We start from the raw sequence: 20,255 nt of genomic DNA on the forward strand, positions 1-20,255 counted from the left end.
AGCAGGAAAACAAACAAACAAAAACTCTCCAGCCAACAGCAGTACCATACATATTGCTTTTCCCTTGGAGGAAGGATAGAATCATAGAATCATTTAGGTTGGAAAAGACCTTTAAGATCATCTAGCCCAACTGTAAACCTAACACTGCCAAGTCCACCACTAACCAATGTCCTAAGTGCCACATCTACATGTAATAGAATCATAGAATGGTTTGAGTTGGAAGGGACCTTAAAGATCATCCAGTTCTAACCCCCCCTACCATGGGCAGAGATAGCTTCCACTGGATCAGGCTGCTTAAAGCCTCATCCAACCTGGCCTTGAACACCTCCAGGGATGGGGCATCCACATCTTCTCTGGGCAACCTGATCCAGTGTCTCACCACCCTCACAATGAAAGAAAAGAGAAGAAATTGTGATTCCTAGAGATCCTCCAGGGAAAGTGGGGAAGGAAACCCATATGCTTTCCTTCACTCAAGTTCAACCTAGTCCTTAGTAAATAATAATGTATTCTACATTAATTTATATTTCTTTCCAAACATCTATTGTTCATAAAGTTCAAAAGACCATCATTGAAGTGTTAGGCTACCTGTCATGAGCAAATGATAAGTTAGGCAATTTTAATGTCTCTAAGCATTTCAGTTCCTACCAGATGTAAGAAAATAAGGTCCCTGTCTCATACCAATTTACTTTCTTTACTCTGAAGTTGTTTTTTTGATTTAAAAAGAACAGCTACAGACTTTAAACATTTTTGACAAATCTTTCAGCTATGGATTATTAACAGAGGCAGAAGCAGATTTCCTTCACAGACCCAACAATGACATTTACCCTGACCTAGAGGGAACACCTTCCTAAGCAATAAGAAATAGTTCACTTTCAATGCCAATTCAGTCCTAAGAGAATGCCAATTATGCCAAGTTTGCAAAAACAGATGTATGGTGATTTTATAATATGGACTACTTTACACCAGGGACAAAGCTAAAACCATTTATCTCAATTAACTTAGGATCTAGGGATTAATTTAAACTGTTGCCTTGGAGGTGAAAGGCCACCAACTCATACAACAATCCACCCATACCTCTTATTTAGAATAAACATAAACCTCGTTCTTTCATGTTTAAAATGATATCTTTCAGACTACATTTTTACCCCCAACTGTGTGTCTTCCATGTCATGTATAAAAAAAAAGGGTTAGTGCCATTTTATCAGTGTCTAAGTTTCAACAGTCCTATTTATGGTTTGAAAAGATGGCCAGTTGCCCTAAAATAATAAAACCTAATCAATACAAGGCATGATGATAATTGATTGAAATTCCTCAAATTAGGAGATCACTTCTAGCTTACAAATAACACTAATAAGTGACATCAGATTTCCACTCACTCAAGTACTGCTTGATTTGAAAGGCATTTTGAAACACACACTAGAATAAAATAATAAATGAAGGAACATAGATTAGTGAATGAAAGAATTAAAATAATTCCTCAAAATAATATTCCAACAGACAAGAATTCTCCATAATTTAAAGGTTCAAAAATCCCCCCCAAACTTATGAAACCAGCATTTGTGCTGTCTCAACCCCACCAATGTGTCATTCAGCCTTCAGGCAAACACTGTGCAAGAACATCACACAGTTCTGTCTGTTCGAATTCCACAATATTCCTCATGGTTTTGACCAAGAGCTACTAATTAAGAAGAATGCAAAAGAGGTCAAAGTCTGACACGTCTTGTGTCATATGGCCATCATAAACTTACTTCAATGCAGAAGCAGACAATTGCCTTCTTCATGTATGGCATCCTCTCATGATACAAGAGCTGGTGTAAATCACTGTCTACCAATCTTTGCACAAAGCAAATTAACATGACAAGATATGTCTAGAGCAGTATCAGCCTATTAAATCCTAAGGTATGTCATCAATATATTGGCCATAATAAAGCAACTTAAGTAGACTTATCAGTATTTTATCATAACTGGGGACCCAACGGTTCATGGAGAATATAGATTAACGTCATCTAAAGTCACCTATACCTTTATCTTCAGGGGCCTTTCAATGAATGGAGTGCAAGCAGAGTCAAGATTTATCTTCTTTTATTTGGTATTTTCAGTGCTGGTTTTGAGATACAATACCGATTCTTTTTTAGCACTTTGTGTTTTAACATTACTATGTGTTAGTATCCAGTAAGTGAACAGGGTACATTCATGTGCCCTAGGCACGTGAGTCTAGTTTTGCAACAAAATGTCAAGACTTGCACCTTCTAATTCTCAATATAAAAAAAAATTCAGGGAATTTTCATTTTTGTATTGTTCAAGTGCCTAGTTTATCTGTGGCCCAAAAGATTATTTGTCTTGTCTATGTAACAGCTCTCAGAACTGCACTTAAGACTTATTATACATAAACTCCATTCCATTCACTATACGTTTTTAACAAAATCAATGATCCATTATTTGCAAATATGGAATAGTCACAATATTTTTTAAATGGATTTTGAAATCTATTCTCTGTCTGAAGAGGTTTATTTGCTTTGCCTGTGTTCTTATTTGGATCTGTAAGTATGAAATTGTATCTTACACTGTAAAATCTGGGTTGGAAGTAAATAAATAACTCCTTTGTTTGAAAGGAGAAGCTTTATATATCTAGTTATACCTAGGCTGAGATGAAACTTAGCAGAATGATTTTTCATTAATCCTTCCTACTATCTAGTTCACTGGTATTCTGCAGCTTCTATTGCAAGGCTAGTCCAACTGCTCAGACCACTTGAAAGATTAAAAATAAACATAAATATAGCTTGTAAGGTGCACTCTGAATCTCTTCACTAATGCAACCAAAAGTTAAAACTCTATAGCACAAGAAATCATCAACTGTTCCACCCCCCCTTACTACTTTTATTAACTGATTATATAATAAAGGAATCTCACTAGGTCTCAATATTCTGAATTCTGTCATATTGAACTTCTTAAGAAGCACTTCTCAGTTACCTCCAAAGCATCTCACTGAAGTGAGCAAGAAGTGCCAGATGGCAGGAATATTATGTTTAACAATATTTCTCTAAAAGTTCCAAATATTTGATTTATCAAAGAGACAGGCATGCTGCCAGACAGTTAGCCAGATCTATCATCATTGTCTATCTCATTTTGTCAAGAGAAGTATTCTGAAGCATATGTATTGATTTTCCCCCATGAGGGGGAAAGGGAACAAGAGCCAGTGACATTTACATTATATGAGGTATATATTCTGTGAACACTCAAACACTTTAGTGGACTGATCTCCTATCCTATTTTTGCCGTATTTACTAGCAGTGACCAAAGCCTCCAAAAATCCTTACAAAGCAAAAGCTCTTCCATTACTGGAAAAGAAAAACAAAGCCAGCAAGACCTACTTTTAAGGAAGATATTACTGAAACTATAGCAATATTTTTGCTGATTTTAGCATATTTGGGAAGGAGCAAAAGAAGGTAATGATACATCTGTGAGATGGGTATTTATTTTTCTACTATGTTTCTTTTACTTCTTTAAGTTGTTTTAGGCCAATCGATACTTACCGAAACTGCTACTGCGATTTTTATTCCTTTTTTTTTTTTTTCCTCTTGGATGCAGCTTTTTCCACAAAAAGGTAACACGTGCTTGGAAAAGTGCTTATAAACCCTATACATAATTTCTTTCTTGAAGACATGAAAGAAAAATCTTTGGTCATTTGTACTGACAATTTATCTACTTGTCCCAACACTCAGACACTATTAACAAATATTTTAACAAGGACATTCATTCTTTTCCTCAAAATGATCTAAGTAAATATCTTCCAAGTGATTTTAAGGTCTGTTACAATAGTTTTACTTGCCATTTAAAGCAAAAATAAATGCAAGCAAAAGTAATAAGCAATATCTATTTGTAGCTCTCCAAGACAGTTGTACCAAGAATATATGCAATAGAATCATTGGCTGATTTATTTGTTTGGCTTACAACATCCAGTTAGGTTTTATTTATATCACATGCATATGCAACCAATTCATACAAAGTTATAAAAAAGCTTTAATATATGCAAGCACCCTGTGATCTGAAAAGCCTTCTGAACTTTCAGCATAGAATATTAAAGAATCTATTTCCTCTCCAGGTACTCAGTGTACAGGCTGAACATTTTTGCTCCTGCACAGCACTATTCTTTTTCTATTTTTCAATTTCTCCACTGAAGTCTCACTTCCAAAGAAATTGTTCAAAACGCTCCATCTTGGCTAGTCCAACTTGTAACCTATCTTCTTGCTAAAGTAGATGTAAGAATTATGACCCTGTGAGGCTCATAAGTGAAGGAAGCTGGACAAGAATTGTATTTGGACAGGAGACCACTAGCACTCATAACACTGCAGGATGTGGTATTAGTGATTCATTAGGTAGCATACCTCCAGCAGAGTCCATATTAAAACTAACCTTCACTACATTTTCTCTCCCCAGCTTAATATGTCACCCTTGTTAGATGTGAGAATGCTGCCTGTCTGCTCAAAGTGTTAAACAAAAGTCTGGAGCACTAGGAAATTAATTTCCAAAGGCACTGGGTGTGTGTGGGGGGAAGTAGATATATTGCATCTATGACTGCATGGATATCTGTCTTCAGGAGTTTCAAACTCTCAGGAATCCATCTTTCTCTAAAAATGACCTTTTTTTCACTTTATCATTTTCAAAATTCTTTCCCCCAACACCCCAAATCCTGAATTGGCATAAGGGTATTCTGGGCATCCAGGAAAAACACTGTGCTTTATTCTAGTTGTTGCTAAAATATTCCCCATCTGCAGTTTCTGGAGCAGCAAAAGTTTCACAGTACAAGTAATACACAAGAAGCATGCTGAGCCATGGCTCCAACTCGGCTCCTTCATGCTCTACCCTTTTCCCTCTATATGCTTACCTGGGCATGATAGCAAAACATATCAGGTGGTCAGAAATTTCTCCTTCACTCCAATTAGAAGACAAGCCCAGGAGGCATTGCCCCATTCTCATGAAGCTTTCTCAGTGATTTCCCATAGGGCAAAAATACCTGCACACTACATTAACAGGAATACCATGGGATTAACATGATGTAGCCTTTAATAAAGTCTGGCCTAGAGTTTGATGATAGTATATGTGGTAAAATACAGATTTGGGCCCTTAAAGTACACACTGAGACCATTTCAAAAGATGCCAAAAGTACCATTGCAGATAACAGAAGAGACCAAGCCTTGCACACAGTTATTTTCCATCCTCTTCAAATGACCAATAACTTCTGTATCATTCTTCATCCAAAGAGTGCCAGAATTTATTTCGTCCTCGTCACTGCTCTGGAAATACCAAGCAGCCTAGTAAGACACCTGGTCACAAATGCTAAGAGGTATGGAAGAAATTTGTTGCCAAATAATGTATCTGCCTTTCTACTTTGCAAATTTATTACAAATTGGTTTTAAAATAGATTTGTGGCTTCCCTAACAGTGAAAGTTGTAGTCCTCAGGGCAGATACAGCTGAAGGTGGTCTCCATAAGTCAACAGCCAGCCTTCATTTGAAGATGAAATAATGTCGTTTTCATGGTGTTACAGACTTCTTTCTCAAGCTGCTCACTACACTGCTTACTACTGGATGTGTTGTGCATCATTATCTTGGCTTTCCACTAGTTGTCTAATAGAGCACAGGTGAAGCTTCTTGCATCTGTTAACCTCCTGATTACAGCTCTGTTTAGTTTTAAGTAAATGTGTTAAGCTTTGTGTAATTATTAAAAAAAAAAACAAAAAACAACAACAACAAAAAACCAAGCAACACACAAAAACCCAACAAAACTTCCTTCTCTGCATTAGCCTCCCACATTGCCAAACACTCCAAAAACAAAACTGTGGCCCCACTGATGCTGATGACAAAATTCCCAGCATCTTCTGCTGAGTCAGGATTTCATATATGTCACACCCACTTCAAAAAATAACATTCATTCTTCAGTACAACTAAGCCCAACTATGAATTAGAAAACAAAACCAAACCACAACTTAAACTTTCACCCCGAAAGTATTTCACCCAGCTTACCTAGTAACTTAGAGAGTTCTCTTAGAAGATGTATTGTATAGTATATATTGTATTATGTATAATATTGTATACATATCATGTATAGATTATATACACATAACAGAAATTAAGTCTTCAAATAATATCAACAATTTCAACAGTAGTATCAGCACAATTATTTCCTTGAATGCTGTTACTATTCACTTTATGCCTACCTAGTATCTTTCACCTTTTAATATTAATTGTCTGTTTATAACTTTGTAGAACATTAAAAAATCAGCTTAGATATTTAAAGTTGATTGCCCATCTATGTATGGATATTTTATAAATGGATAAAGTTCAACTATTTGTAAGAATAGGAAACCTAACAAATCACTTACAAACATAGTTATCCGTAATTCTCTCTAGACTGAAGGAGAGGATTCTCCATGACGGAGTGGAGACTTAGGTGCTTCAAAACTAAAAGGTAGACTTGTGACATGGTTAAATGTTCAGGAAGGTACCTCTTTCCAACTTCACATGAAATTTGGCTTAGACCTGTAAACTTTTTTTTTTTTAATTTACTGAAGGAACTTGGTAGGGCTGGCAGAGGATTCTGCCTCCACAGAACGTTATCTATGCATGCAGAATTCACCAAGTAATCCTGCCAAAGAACAAAGTTTCTTATAATCATTCCTCCATCACCAACACCACCTTCCCCCCAACTTTTCCTGTTATTTCAGTCCTTTCATTCTTCATATCCAAGCAACATGGTTAGAAAACAGCAACCTAAACCAACCAGAAAAGAATGAGATTAATAGAAAAAAAGCTGGAAAAGAAACTAAAACAATTGACAAGAAAACAAGATAGAAGAAAGTCTTCAACTGTGAAATATACGGAGGCAAGCTACATGAATGAAACACAGAACATGGACAGAAGTAGCAGACAAGCAGCACAAGGAATGAAAATCTGTAAACACAAGAGCATATTTTTCTCTATGGCTCAGAATAAATCTAGAAGTTTCAACTCCAGTGATTTTTGTGTAGTAAGCTAAGGCATCTCTCATTTTTTGGCCTATGCAGAGGAAAATGTTCTAGAATTACAAATGCAAAGCATCAACGGTGAGGAGATTTCATATTTGAAACTTGCCAAGCAAGCTACACACATCTTTCATTATAGCAAAAATCTAGGAAATAGATTTAACAGGAGGGGAGAAAGACAGAAATAATAAGAAATGGCCATAGATTTGTTCCATATCATATGACAGGAAAAGTGTACGTAAACCTGCCTTCATTCCTTACTTTTCCACTTCAATATTGTAGCTATAGCTGGTCCTTACTTAAATAGATGTATACTACTTAATCTGAAAGACAATTATTCTACAAATGAATCAGGCTCTGAGGGACAGATGAGTTCTCTGAAGAAACGATGCTTCACTTGGCACGTTAAATTGAATGAAGAGGGAAATGCAAGAACAGGAAGGTCAGACAGCTGAATGACACCATGCAACAATAAGTTTCCTCCAGTTTCAGACAGGTCCAGGTCCAGAGCTATCACTTCTTTCCCAACTCCTTTCTTAGCATATTTAGACTCCCAGAAACACATAGCTGAGGACAGAAGGAAAAGATCAGGAAGGACAGGCATAGCTCAATGTTTCACCACACCCGTGTCTGCTCCCCCCTAGCCCCTGTCCCAAATTCAGCAGTGCTGAATCAACCTCTACCTCTTTTCTCTTTCATAATGCAGTGCAGCAGGACTATCAAGTGACAAGGAAGGAAAATTGTTACTAGAGGATAGATTCATGGTCCGTGATTCTACCATTCTCATCCTCCTGGACCTCAAAAGTTGCCTTGCTTTAAATGCCAGGTAAAGAGATACAGCAGCAACATCAGTTCAAGTTACCCCTTCTTCCTTCACCATTAACAGGAGCACACCTCTTCCACCATCAACTGTATTTTTAGAGACCAGATCTCATTCTCCCTTCTGTCATGGAGCTCCTGAGTGGTACTAGGCTTGTCCTTTATATTAACATATTAACAGTTAATAAGATTTTGCTAACCAATATCCAGATGCAGTGACAAAAATGTATCTGTTTTCCCACGCAGTTCTCAGCAGGAAGAAGGACAACAGCACTTTTGGGCCAACACCAAGGCGACATCTGCTGTAATTTATGAGGGAAAATCCTTGGTCTCAAGACTTGCAGCTTTCATGGAAGCAACTGAAAACACGGTCATACTATAGATGGTATTTAAATTACTCCTAAAGTCTGTGTGGATCACGAAGAAAAAACACCACATACAAAAGAACCACACACACACTCCCACCCCCGTCAGCAGACTGTAAGATAGAGCCAGCTCCCTGTAATTTAACTTACAACACTTCCATCTTCATCTTTCCCCAGGGGCAAATTCAGCCCTGACCTAAAGAGACACAAATTCCATTAAATTACACTGGGACTGAATCCAGTACTGCCAGGTCACCCAACACCCTCAGAAATATGGGTGAAACCTATTTTGTTCAAACAGGAGTAACAAATCGGTACAAGTTGCTGCACTATTTTTCCAATTACATCATCATTGAATTTCTCTATTATCTGCATGTCGCTAAATTGAGTCAACAAGATTTCTAAATTGGTAATGAGACCCTTAGCTATTCACCACTTATTCCTGTTAAGGAATGATACAGAGGCCTGCTCTGTTCACAGGCAGTCATCGGTTTCTACAGCACGAATCTCAGTTCTCTGCAGTCACAAGTTCTATTTCCTCATCGATGGGACTCTCACACATGACCTCTTCAGCAATCTTTCTTGAGAGATATAATCATTGTTTTAAGACTGCTCTTAAGGCTAGGTTTCATTACGCACTTAAGGAAAGAATATATTGTCTATACATTCATCCTGCCATCAATTTCAAGTGAAATCTGCCATAGTTCTCATGATTTCAACAGCCTATTAATATAGACAATATTGTCTAATCACTTATACCTATTATAATATCTAGCTACAGAAAACCATTTTTAACTGCAAAGGTTTAAAAGTAGCCAATGACATTTGGTTAAGCACACTCTCAGATCATTATATGAGGTGATGGTCAAGTGATTCTTGCCACAGTACAGTTAATTCAAAAAGCATGATTTAGAGAGTGAATAAAGCGTTTCACAAATGAGAGCAAGAGTAGCATGATTATTAACAATTCTTTCTTTCTGATTTTAACAAATGCATGCAACATTACTATTTGAATTATCCAGACATACTTCAGGAATACTGCATATACTTTAGTTTGAAGACAGTTTGTAAACAACTTCAATATCTTGCATTAAAACTGGCAGGACCACTATGAAGACTTTATGTGTGCTTTCTAGTCCTAGCAAAAACCAGAAGGTATCAATCATCCAGTTTTAACAGCAGCTGACTGAAGCTATTCATTGAGTTGCACATTGCTACCACTGTGGCCCCATGAATAAGTCTCAAAGTCTCCCCCTCCTTTTTTTGTTCCTCTAAGTGGACTCTTAACAGCACAATTTTTTCACTCTCTGAATGGCTTTGAGAGATCAGCTGAAAAGAAACACCATTAGTAAAAACAAAAGTTTTCAAAGAAAAAGTGGGAACAAAGTGGACATATTAGAGACAACTTGTGATTCATGGCCTATTCTGTGCTTTGCCCCTCTCTTTACCTCAATACACTCTTCGGTTTTACTGCTAGATAAGAGCAGGGCAGACTACTGCACTTCTCCTAGCAACGAAAAATCACTTCGGGAAAAAAGGCATGTTGTCTGCTGAAATGGAGAACAGAGAAATTTGGGGCCATACAAAGCCAGACATATGTTCTTTTGCATTTTATCCTAAACTGAGCAGTTGTCAAAAAGGATTCAGTAAATAATAATAAACAGTTCTGTTTTACACTGATTCATATTCAATTAAATATCTGTTTGTCTACTTGTCACACATTTAATTTTCTTTTAATTCAGTGTTCTAACAGTTCCTACTACTGTTTACGGTTTTGCCTTCAGGGACATAAATTCTATTCCTTGCAGTTTCTAATGGTATTTTCTTTCATTATAAGTGTGTAGAGATATCTCTACATAGATAAAAACTTTTTTTTTAAATCTAGATGTAGACACACAGAGATCTATTCTTAGAGGTTTAAAGACAACAGTACTAAAAGACAATTTTATCATAGGATCCCCCTGTTCCAAATGCTGGGATTTTACCCCTTGAGACTTGATCTTACAGAACAAGCTGTCTGGTCTCATTAGGTAAACATCACATTGCACAGTTTAAGACGATGAATCAAATTCATGCAGAAGTAAAAAAACCACAGAAGTTTATAATTCAGGCTTACATCTGAATAGATACATCACATTGACTAGCTTAAAATCAAAGCATTAATTTAAAATCCAGTTTGGTAACAGAACAGGTCAAGGGTAAAATGCAGCCTGCAGTATTTTTGATAGTTAGTTTCGTTCCACTGAAAGTCCTTTATTTAATAGCTGTTGCCTTGACATAAACCAACTATTTTAGTTAGCCCACTGAATTTCTCTCACATATCATAAAAACACATACACAAAAAATCCAGCCACTCTATCACAGCAGTTCTGCAGTGCATCAAGTTAAAGCCAACAAAGACCTTAGTTCACTGCATCAAATCACAATTTAGCATTTTCTTGCAGCCACTCCAAACAAATCTGGACTCAAATCATTTAACAGAGAGGTTTATTCACTTCATGGATAAGTGATGTACAAATAACATAGCAATGAAAAAAGCCTAAACTTACTGCGTATAAAACAACCCTGAAGTTATTAGGCATCAGCACTATCATGTTGAACATGACAGTAGCAGTTTGCTCCCCTTTTCACTCCCTGTGCTGTCTGACCCAGCCACATGCTCCGCAGCCCTGCTCCTCTGCTATTCTCTCCCCCACCTCATTCCATGTTTCAAAATGGGGTAGTCCTTTAATCCATCAAGCCATGGACCTGGAATCAGGCTATCCCACTCCTTCTCCCAGCTTACAGTGTCACTTCTCTCCCCAGAAAACTGTCAGAGCAGGGCAGTGCTAGTGTATGTGTACATGCAGGACCAATAAGCATCCCTAGGCCTTGAAGGTGACATAATGCGTTAAGCACAGTATTTCATCTCTGGCAAGCGAGAAGGAGGATGCGGCCACAGATTCTTTTTCTGCAGCCTCCACTATGGAGTGACAATCCCAAAGAGAAGATCAATAGGGAAAGGAAATCCATGTGAAGAAAACACACCTTTTCCAACTAGCTCCTAGTCCAACAGCATTGCTATGCCATTTGAATTTTTCATAATACTGATACAAAAGAAATTATCGCCCATCCCCTAGTTACGGAGTTCTCTTAAGGATACAACATAAACAGTTAAAATTGACCACTCCTTTTGCCAGGATGAAGTCATCTGGGCTACAGGGCACGTGGACTTTGAAAACCACACAGAATGACAGCTTGAGAAACCATGATTATAGGGCTCATGCAGCATTAAAATACTTCTCATAACTGCTTCTTAACTCTTGACATTTTCACAGCAGTAAAAAAGTACCTCTGGTACCCTGGCATGAACAGTTCCTCCATTCACTATGAATGAGAAACAAGTTGACTGATGTTAGTTACCTGACATTTTGGTTTTAAAACGCTAAATCTTTTCCACTCAGTTTCTCTTGCAATCAATGGCAAGTGATTAACAGAAGTGAACTACAGAGTTTACTGCGTTTTACAACTTGCTGCTGGCCATTTATTCTTTACGTATTTGTCCAATCTGCATTTATGACAAGCATATTACAGAGAGACTCTTCTCGCCTTGGCATACTACACTGAAGCTATATAGGCAATGCATAAATACAAACTAAAAGACCATATGCCACAACAGACATTGTGGCATAATCTTCTAGGTAAACTCTAATGAGTTTGATCATAGTTCAACTCCTGGCATCCCCACTCATCCTAGCAGTTCCTTTCCATATATCAGACCAAATAAACTGTTCTCCCAATTAATGCGAGAAAAAGTGATGAGAAAAATAAAAGTAAATTATAGAAAAGCATAAAACAGTACAATGGCAGGCCACTGTCTGTCACTGTAGTCAGTCTGAAGAATTCTGCTGGAACTAAAGGAGTAACTCACTGACAAGAAGGGTAATTCTGCAAGCAAACATCACATATCATTAAGGCTGCTCCAAATCAAGCCTGGAATGGTGTCTTATGCAATGAGCACCTGAAAATGATGAGGAATGAATTTGAAAATGCTTTGTGTTCTTCCAGTCATCATTCACATAGGTAGGTAGAGCTGAATGAGTATCTCCACAACCCGGGCAGATAAATAGCATTAAAAGTTTGCAATAGAACCTGGACACACACAATCTCAATTGGTTCCAAAATATACACTGGAATCACTAGCAGATTGGTGGCCTTCAGTTATCAGCAAGCCAAAGATACATTGTTTCCTAGTAGAAATACCAAGACAAACAAGTAACTTTACCATTAAGCAAAAGAAAGCTGTATGTTTTTTACTGACATGGTTTTGTAGCACAACTAAGCTCAAAGAGAAATTAAGCACAGGGAAGGATGTTTGCAAATCTATCTAGAATATAACCAGAAAGTTAGCTCAAAACCCAGTTAAACAGATGTGTTAACTCACAGAGATATGCAGATAATAACCATTATTTACAGAGTTTACAATTTGCTTAGCCAAAAAAATAGCTGGGGTAGAGTGGTAAAGACTGCAAGTTCAATGCATATGCACAAGCTACTTCTGCCAGAACATTGTTTAAATTAATATCTTCACATCACGTTTGTCCATAATACAAAGATGAATCTCAATTAGGCTTGGCCACTAGAGCACAGCGGCTCAATATAGGTATCAGCAGGTTATTACATGGGTACTACTGGTTAGTTTGTCTATTGTTGTTCATGTATTTATTGATGAAGGTTATTATTTTAATAAAATTAAGAGCACATCTTGGATCTCTTCCATGGCAGCAAAGCCAAGATAAGCTGCAGAGATGGAATTAAAAAGCCATTTCTTACTTCATGAACTTTTGGCTTGAAAAAATATTAAGAATGCATATCATTACATCCACAACACAGCACAAGAAGCAGCTTTCTGATTACAAAGGGATACTCTGTGCTAGTAAAGAGAGCACTATAGGAATAAGTAAGGAGTAAGCAGGACTGAAATAGCAACGTGCACTTGTACCCTCTAGTATTTGGAAACTATCCCCACGGAAGGATGTAGCAACAAGCCAACTTCATCTCGTAACAAGATTACATTACATGAATTAAGATGCAAGCCTTTACTTAGAGTAAGGCAAGATACCATCACCGGCTTTCAGGGTCTTTCACACAAAGGACTCAGTAGCAAAATTGTTATAGATTTCAGTGGTGCAGAATCAGGTCCTAAATTAATGGGGCCTTGTTTAATTATCCACTATAACAATAAAAAGTGTTAACCACAGGTGATTAACAGTTATTTTGTTAAGGAAAGGGTTTGAGGTGAGGACAACACTGATAACTCAATCTTATTTCTGGACACATAACTTGAATGGCAGAGAGTCCACAGTTTGCATTGTATAGTAGAAGCCAGGTCTGACAGTAAAGATGGTAAGACTAAAACCTACATCCACAAATCTTTATTTCTGTGCAATTATTTTGCATTCAAAGATCTCACAACTAACCGTCCATATGGCTAGTCCTGCCTGAAAGGTATCCTCAACACTCTCCCTGAAACAGTGATTTAAGATCAGATTCTGTATCCTTCTATGTACCAAAATTTAAAGGAATATGCAAGGCATGTGTACTATAAAAATGCAAGTGCAAGAAAGCTTGGATAACAATAAATGTTCTGTAAAAACTCAGCAGTCACATGTAAGAACCAAAACCACCAACAAATGTATTTATTTGGCAAGAGCAAATACTTACTTTCTTCTGCACACAAAATAAAGATATTTATATAAAAATGTAGAAAAGAGCACCAGTAACCCAGCCTCTTGGCAAGAGACAGCATCAATATGATTACTAAGTATCCTCTACAAGGTTGGTATGAGAGGTGGTGAGCCAGATGGCAGCCACAGGAAGAGTAACCTCTGCCATGCCAGCTGAAATAACAGATAAAACCTGACAGCAGTGTTCCTCTTAGGTGGCTGAAACAGAATGTACAGAACCTGTTAGCAATCTATTTAGCCGAGATCAATATTTGACTAGCAATTCAAGGGTAGCAAATGGCTAAAAAGCCATTTCATACTCCTTAGTAATTTCCACTAAATGGTTCAGCAGTGGACAGAGCACGTCTTGAATTTAGCGCTATGAGCCTACATAGCATTGCTATAGAAAAGCAACTCCTGGAAACAGAGTTGACTGGACACACTAGCCAAAGCCTCCATTTCCTCTCACTGAAGTTTTTGGCACATCTCCTTGAGGCTTTTTATGCATCCTTAAAATCCTACTTAAATCCCTTTGTCTACTTTTAAGGTTACATATCTTTAGCCTGCAGAGCTAAAACTTATTTTCCTTAAGCAACATCAACTGCATCATACCAGAAAGTTCCTAACGGAAGGATTATTGTAGTAAGTGCAACTCATGGAAAAGTTTAAAAACCCCTATTCTACCTTTTCTGAAAGAATTGTGGGGTATCAGACCTTTTGCAGCATACCAAATTAGCAAAGGAACAAAATAAATTATTTGGATTATCACATTACTTTTCAAACATATCCATCTGTAGAAGTGCAATGTCAAGATTTGCTCATTGCCTATTTTTTGCACATAAATATATGCTGTTGCAATAACGACTTACCAGACCGGAAATAAAGAAAGCAAAATATTAAGTTAATTCAGCAAAACGTTTCATCATGGGCATAAATTCATCTCTACTCAGCAAAGTTTTAAAGCATATGATTAACTTGGAACACATGTTTAAATTCTTATTAACTTCAGTGAGATTCTGGGTAAGTGATGGAAGCACACTCTTAAACGCTCTGCAGAATTGGGTCCTATGGAAGAACAAGCTAAGGGAAACAAAAACGCAAACTCTCCATTTCAGAATTTTATTCTTAATGCATTAAAATGCACACATTCTACAGAAGCAAAGGTTATCCATCAACAGCAAAACTCACATGAGAGATCAAGACCCTGTCAGCTCAAATACTCACTGGAAGAATATACTCTAGCTTTATATGTAAGCCATGTTCTCTGATAGGCAACCAAGACCTGCACAAGGCCACAGATGTATAGCTCACTGGTGTGAAGAACTAATATGAATTAAAAAAAAAGAAAGAAAGAAAAAGGAAAAGAAAAAGGAAAAGAAAGATAGAATGCTTGAGCCACCCCACCATTTCAGATGCATGCTTTTCATGAAGAAAATAAGTGCTTTTGAAATATACTAAATGCTGCTTTTACAGAATTATTTTCACATATCTTTAACACCATCACACATTCAAGAGTATGACATTTGCAGTTTTCAAGGGACAATGCCTAAAAGCCAACCCTGACATAAAAGGCTGTCATTTTCATTGAAAGCGCTACAAATCCTACCAGGGCAGAGTTTGGCCCACTAAAACTAGTGTCTGTGGTAACATCCACACACCTGTGTTCACAGCAGTTGTGAACTTTTCTGTTAATATTCATTCTTTCAAGCTTTACTAATGATTGGAAGAAAGATAACAAAAACAACATAACAATGAAAGAAAAATCAATTGAACACTATTAAAAAACCATGCAATCAGCTGTTTCAACTCCAATAGCTTGTGTTTTATTTTATGGTACAGACTGTGTCTAGTGGGGTGTCTTTTTGTTTGGGTTTTTTGTGTGTGTGTGTGTGTTTGATTTTTGTTTCTTTGTTTTTTCAAGAACAGTAACCAAGATTGATAGCTAAAGAAAAAGATAATTACAGTTATTCCCTGAACAGACTGCAAGAATATGGGCAGGGCTACAGGAAAATCATAAGCACAATAACACTAATAAAAAAATATACATGTATATGTATATATAGGTATGCCATTTTCATTGAGCTTTGCAATTTTCAGGTGTCATAAAAGCCCGAGCAGAGAAAATAACTTTAGAAGAAAAAACTACCTTTTTGATCTACACCACTATGCACTGTGTAATACCACTTTTGAATCACTAAACAAAAACTAATGTCACAGGGAAAAGGATGGCTAACATGCCTCAAATGCTAGTGTCTCCCTCTGTCTGGACCTGATGCCAAGAGAACAAAAAAAAACCAAACCCAAACCCAACAACAAAAAACCCTCAAAACCAGAAATGCAGTAAGAGTTAACTTTCAAACATAGAAAACAAACCAAGGACCTATTAAACAAGTGGTCTGTTGGGTTTTGCCTTTTTTCTTAAAGCATTACAAATAGTGCTAATGTTGATATATACCTTTTCAAAGCAACTGGTGGTATATGTCACCCTAAGGTGTAATCATAATTACTATGCCTCTAAAGAGACAAAAGTACTGCGTGCCAAGCTTGCACGCCAGTATTTCTTCAAAGCTACTTGTTAGTCATTTCGACAATAACAGCTTATCTCTACTCAGTCATGATGTGCTATCCGCACAGCTTTTTATTTATTTATTTAAGAGAGTTGTTAATGTAGGCAAACTTGACAGTCTCTGCAATATCTTCCAAAAAAAGGGGGGGATCACATCTATTCTGGGCAGTTTCTTGGCATTTTTTTTTAATGGTCCAGCTCTAAATTAGCTACGTGCTTCACCTGCACCCCCCACCCTCGTCCTATAAGGCTAAACCAGAACAAAGGTTGTACTTGTGTTCCCCATGACAAAACCAGAATAAATTATGTCTTGCTCCTGTCGTTGCAGCAAGCTGGTTAATTGCATTTGTTTCATATATCTCCAAACAGCCTGGTACATTAATTACATTCTGTAACACCAAGCTCCTCTGATTCACTCTGTCACTTCCACTGAGCACTTTAATTGTATTCCTTCTAGCTACATACAATTTTAAACACTTACTAATAATTATATTTCTACAGCCTGATGTTTTCAGTTTGTATACAAAGATATCTCCAATACTGGTGGTCTTAAAGTTAAGGATCAAAATATGTTACAGTAGGAAAAACAGAAAAAAAAATCCCTGAAAAACTACGACCATGCTGATAGACGCAAATGTTCCATTAAATCCTTTCACAGTTAAAACTTCCTACTGTTTAGCACATACATACATTACGCAGAAATTTTCTTATCAGTAGACTAAACTGAACATTAAACTGCATAGCTTATTATGCAACCAATGTAAAACTGTACTTGAATGTCTCCGTCTTCTCGTCTATTTTGCCTCCTTTCTTGGTAGGCGGTGGGGGAAGATGAGAGGAGGGGGAGAAATACCCAAAGCAGCCTGTGACTGCAAACAATAAACCTAGAGTCCTTGCTTCAGGACTGATACAGCAAATGCTGTAAGCTGTAGCTTCCTGGAACGAAGTTTGCTCGAACAGACAGGGAAAACCAGCCATGGTCCCAGACATTAAATTCACCTAAAGTCTAAAAGACTGTTTAGAGATGCAAATAATCAATGCTAGGAGGACTGCCGAACATTCGGTCCCAGCACACACTCTTGTACAACTGTATGCTCTTCCAGATGCTCGCTTCCTAGCCGTGCGCTTGAACTACTGTAATGCATCTAACGTCTATACCGCAGTACAGCGCCAACCCCTACTTTGAAAGACAATTTACCCTTGCACTGAAGTTTCCGCCCTACTAAAGCGTACTTCCCCAAGACGCTAATTTATAGTTCCCCATCCATTACTTAAAGTTGAAAACCGCAAGAAGTGTTGTAGAGCAGCCCCAAAGGGGGGGAATCCACCCTTTCCCCCAAACGTTGCTAAGCTTCATGACAACACTCCCTCCGGAAAGCCCGGAATGAGGGGGAAGATGATGGCAAGACCCTCCCGCCCCACCCTCCAGTGGAGCCCCGCAGTGGCGGGCCGGCCGCGCCGCACCTGCCCGGCCCCGCGGGGGGTGGGTGGAGGTGAAGCGGGGTGGGGGCGTGGGTGGCGCGGTGCTGCCCGCTGCGCTGCCCGCGGTGCGGCCCGTGCGCTGCCCTCTGCTCGCCAGCGCCTGCTCCAGCCTCCGCCAGCGCCAAAGGAGGCGTTTAGGGACCCTGGAAATTCGCCAACTCCCCTCACCTGGAGCCGAGGCAGAGCTAACCTATTTATTTCATCAGATGGCTCTCCCGGTGGAAAGTTTAACAATAGAAGGAGGCAAAGTAATATCAGCTACAACAGCTGTCTGCCTTTCCTTTCTCCTTCCCGCCCCCCCCCCCCCCCCCGAAATAAAAGATTTAGAGATTTAGCACGGTAGTTTTTACTCTTTCCTCGCTACCTCGAGCTGACATTCTTCCATTCATAAGCTGCTTTTCCATTAAGTTAGCAGACGGGAAGGACTGCCTATTGGAAACACATATTCTCCCTCTTCCCCCCCTCCACCCGAAATACCATTTTTATACCAGGAACAAACTTAAGGCTGTGTAACGTTAAAGCTTCTAATGCCGTCCATGTGCTGTCCCAAATCAGATTCAGATGAAGGGGAATTCTGCACAGGAATGGCATATCTAAAATAAGCGAACTTACCATAGACTTGAAAAAATGCAAATCCAAAGAGCAGGAGAGGCGTCAGCAGACCCATTTTGACATATTAAAAGCAATTCCGATCGCTTGCGAGACCAATTCCACAGAGATCCAAAAAAAAGTATCCAAAGCCAGTAAGAGGTAGGTCCAAAAGTTTTCAGTTTCCTAGCAGCTACTTAAAGTGGAAAGGGAAATCGTGAAATCAAAAGCTGCAGATGGAAAGGTCTTGAATGTGACACTTTTAGATCCATACAGATTAGAGCAGCGAGCGAGCGCCGAAGGCTTCTGCTTTGCACACACGCTCCTTCCTAAACTCCCACCAATCCAGCCCAAGCAGAGGAATTATTCAAGTGTGTCTAAGACTCTCTTTAGGATCCATGGCAATCCAAAAGCAAGCTCTTTCTTCAGAAGACAAGGAGAGACTCTGAGAAAGGACCTGATTCCTAGAAAGTGCTCCACAAACTTCCCGGCACTTTGCAGGAAAATCATTGGCTTGGCTTGGCTATTTTGCTTTCCTCTCGCCCTCCCCCTACCCCTTTCTCTCTCTTTCTCTACCAAATCAGTTCAAGCTGCAGAGTTTCTCACTTAACTTCCATAATAGGAACGCCTAGGCAACGTGCTACAGGAGGGGAACGGCGCTCTCAGCATCCCCTCAAAAGAAAGCCCTGTCCCCTACACCTCCCTCCTCACGTTTTCAGTGAGGAAACTGCTTGAGGGCAGTAACTCCGGCGCGGTGCCGCTGCGGGCGGGAGCGGCGGCGGGCTGCTGCCGTGCAGTTGTGGCGGCGGCGGCGGGGGTGCGTGCGGCAGGGGGTGCGGTGCGGGGGCCTCCCGCCGCCGCTGCTCTCCCGGGCGGCCGCGGCAGCCCGGCGTCCGCCGCTCCGCTCCGCTCCGCTCTCCTCCTCTCCTCTCCCCTCCCGCCGCCTCCGCCTCCTGCCGCCGCGGACACACCGGCTGGCAAGGAGAGGGAGGAGAATGAGCGCGGCTCCCGAGGCTGCCTGGGGAAGGGAGGCTGCGGGGTGTGGACTAAACCACTGTGCTCCACACCCACGCGTCCCTCTCCGCCCGGGGTAGGGAGATGGGGACGGCGATATAAGACGACAGCCACAGGACTGGAAATCAGGCTTGCTGCGGGCAGTGCCCCCCCGCCTCTCCTCTACAGTTGGATATAGGTAGAATTTACATGATTGCTCCTCACCGCTTCCCATGTAATGGGCAGCTAATTTTTCGGTAAGTGATTTCATGGAACTGTTCTCTAATTATTCATTCCCTCTCTCGCACATACACAGACATTGGGGAGTGAGACCCTTGAAAGGATCTTCCCCAGAGATTTCTCTGCTGACCCGCTCTGTGAAAAAGGAAGGAAAAGTGGCAAATAAAATAAAATAAAATAAAATGGATCACGCGTGACCTACAAAGCCTGTAGGACTGGCGGGCTTGCTCAGCCGAAAACCAGGGACGAGCAACCTCCCGCCTCGCGTCTCCCGCGCCCTTCCCTGCCCTCCCCCAGGCCCCTCGGCTGCAGTGCAACTCCCGCCAGCGGGAAAGTTTCGCGGAACCGACCGCGACCCCGGGAGGCTGGCGGAGGGGGCGGTGAGGAAGGCAGACGAGAGAAAGGGCCGCGTCAGCCCCAAGGAGCGAGGGAGAACAGCCCCTCTCCCCTACACGCACGACGGAGGCTGTCAAACGG

At 39.7% G+C, this 20,255-nt stretch overlaps 1 protein-coding gene across 8 annotated transcripts in view; it reads right to left on the reverse strand.

Moving 5' to 3' along the window:
• ROBO2 (roundabout guidance receptor 2) overlaps positions 1-20,255 on the reverse strand; it is a 540,145-nt gene that overhangs the window by 454,980 nt on the left and 64,910 nt on the right. For 3 of the 8 annotated variants that reach the window (XM_075516608.1, XM_075516599.1, XM_075516543.1), the window contains exon 1: positions 18,570-19,549. The exons of 1 other annotated variant lie outside the window; for it this stretch is intronic. In XM_075516608.1, coding sequence (XP_075372723.1) covers positions 18,570-18,624 — 55 coding nt within the window. In that variant the 5' untranslated portion in view covers positions 18,625-19,549. Of the gene's footprint in view, positions 1-18,569; positions 19,551-20,255 lie in introns of those variants that run through there. 4 more of the 8 variants (XM_075516554.1, XM_075516590.1, XM_075516570.1 and 1 more) reach the window with 2 other exon arrangements.

The sequence above is a fragment of the Mycteria americana genome, chromosome 1 (genome assembly GCF_035582795.1).
Source record: "Mycteria americana isolate JAX WOST 10 ecotype Jacksonville Zoo and Gardens chromosome 1, USCA_MyAme_1.0, whole genome shotgun sequence".
NCBI classification, from domain to species: Eukaryota; Metazoa; Chordata; class Aves; order Ciconiiformes; family Ciconiidae; genus Mycteria; species Mycteria americana.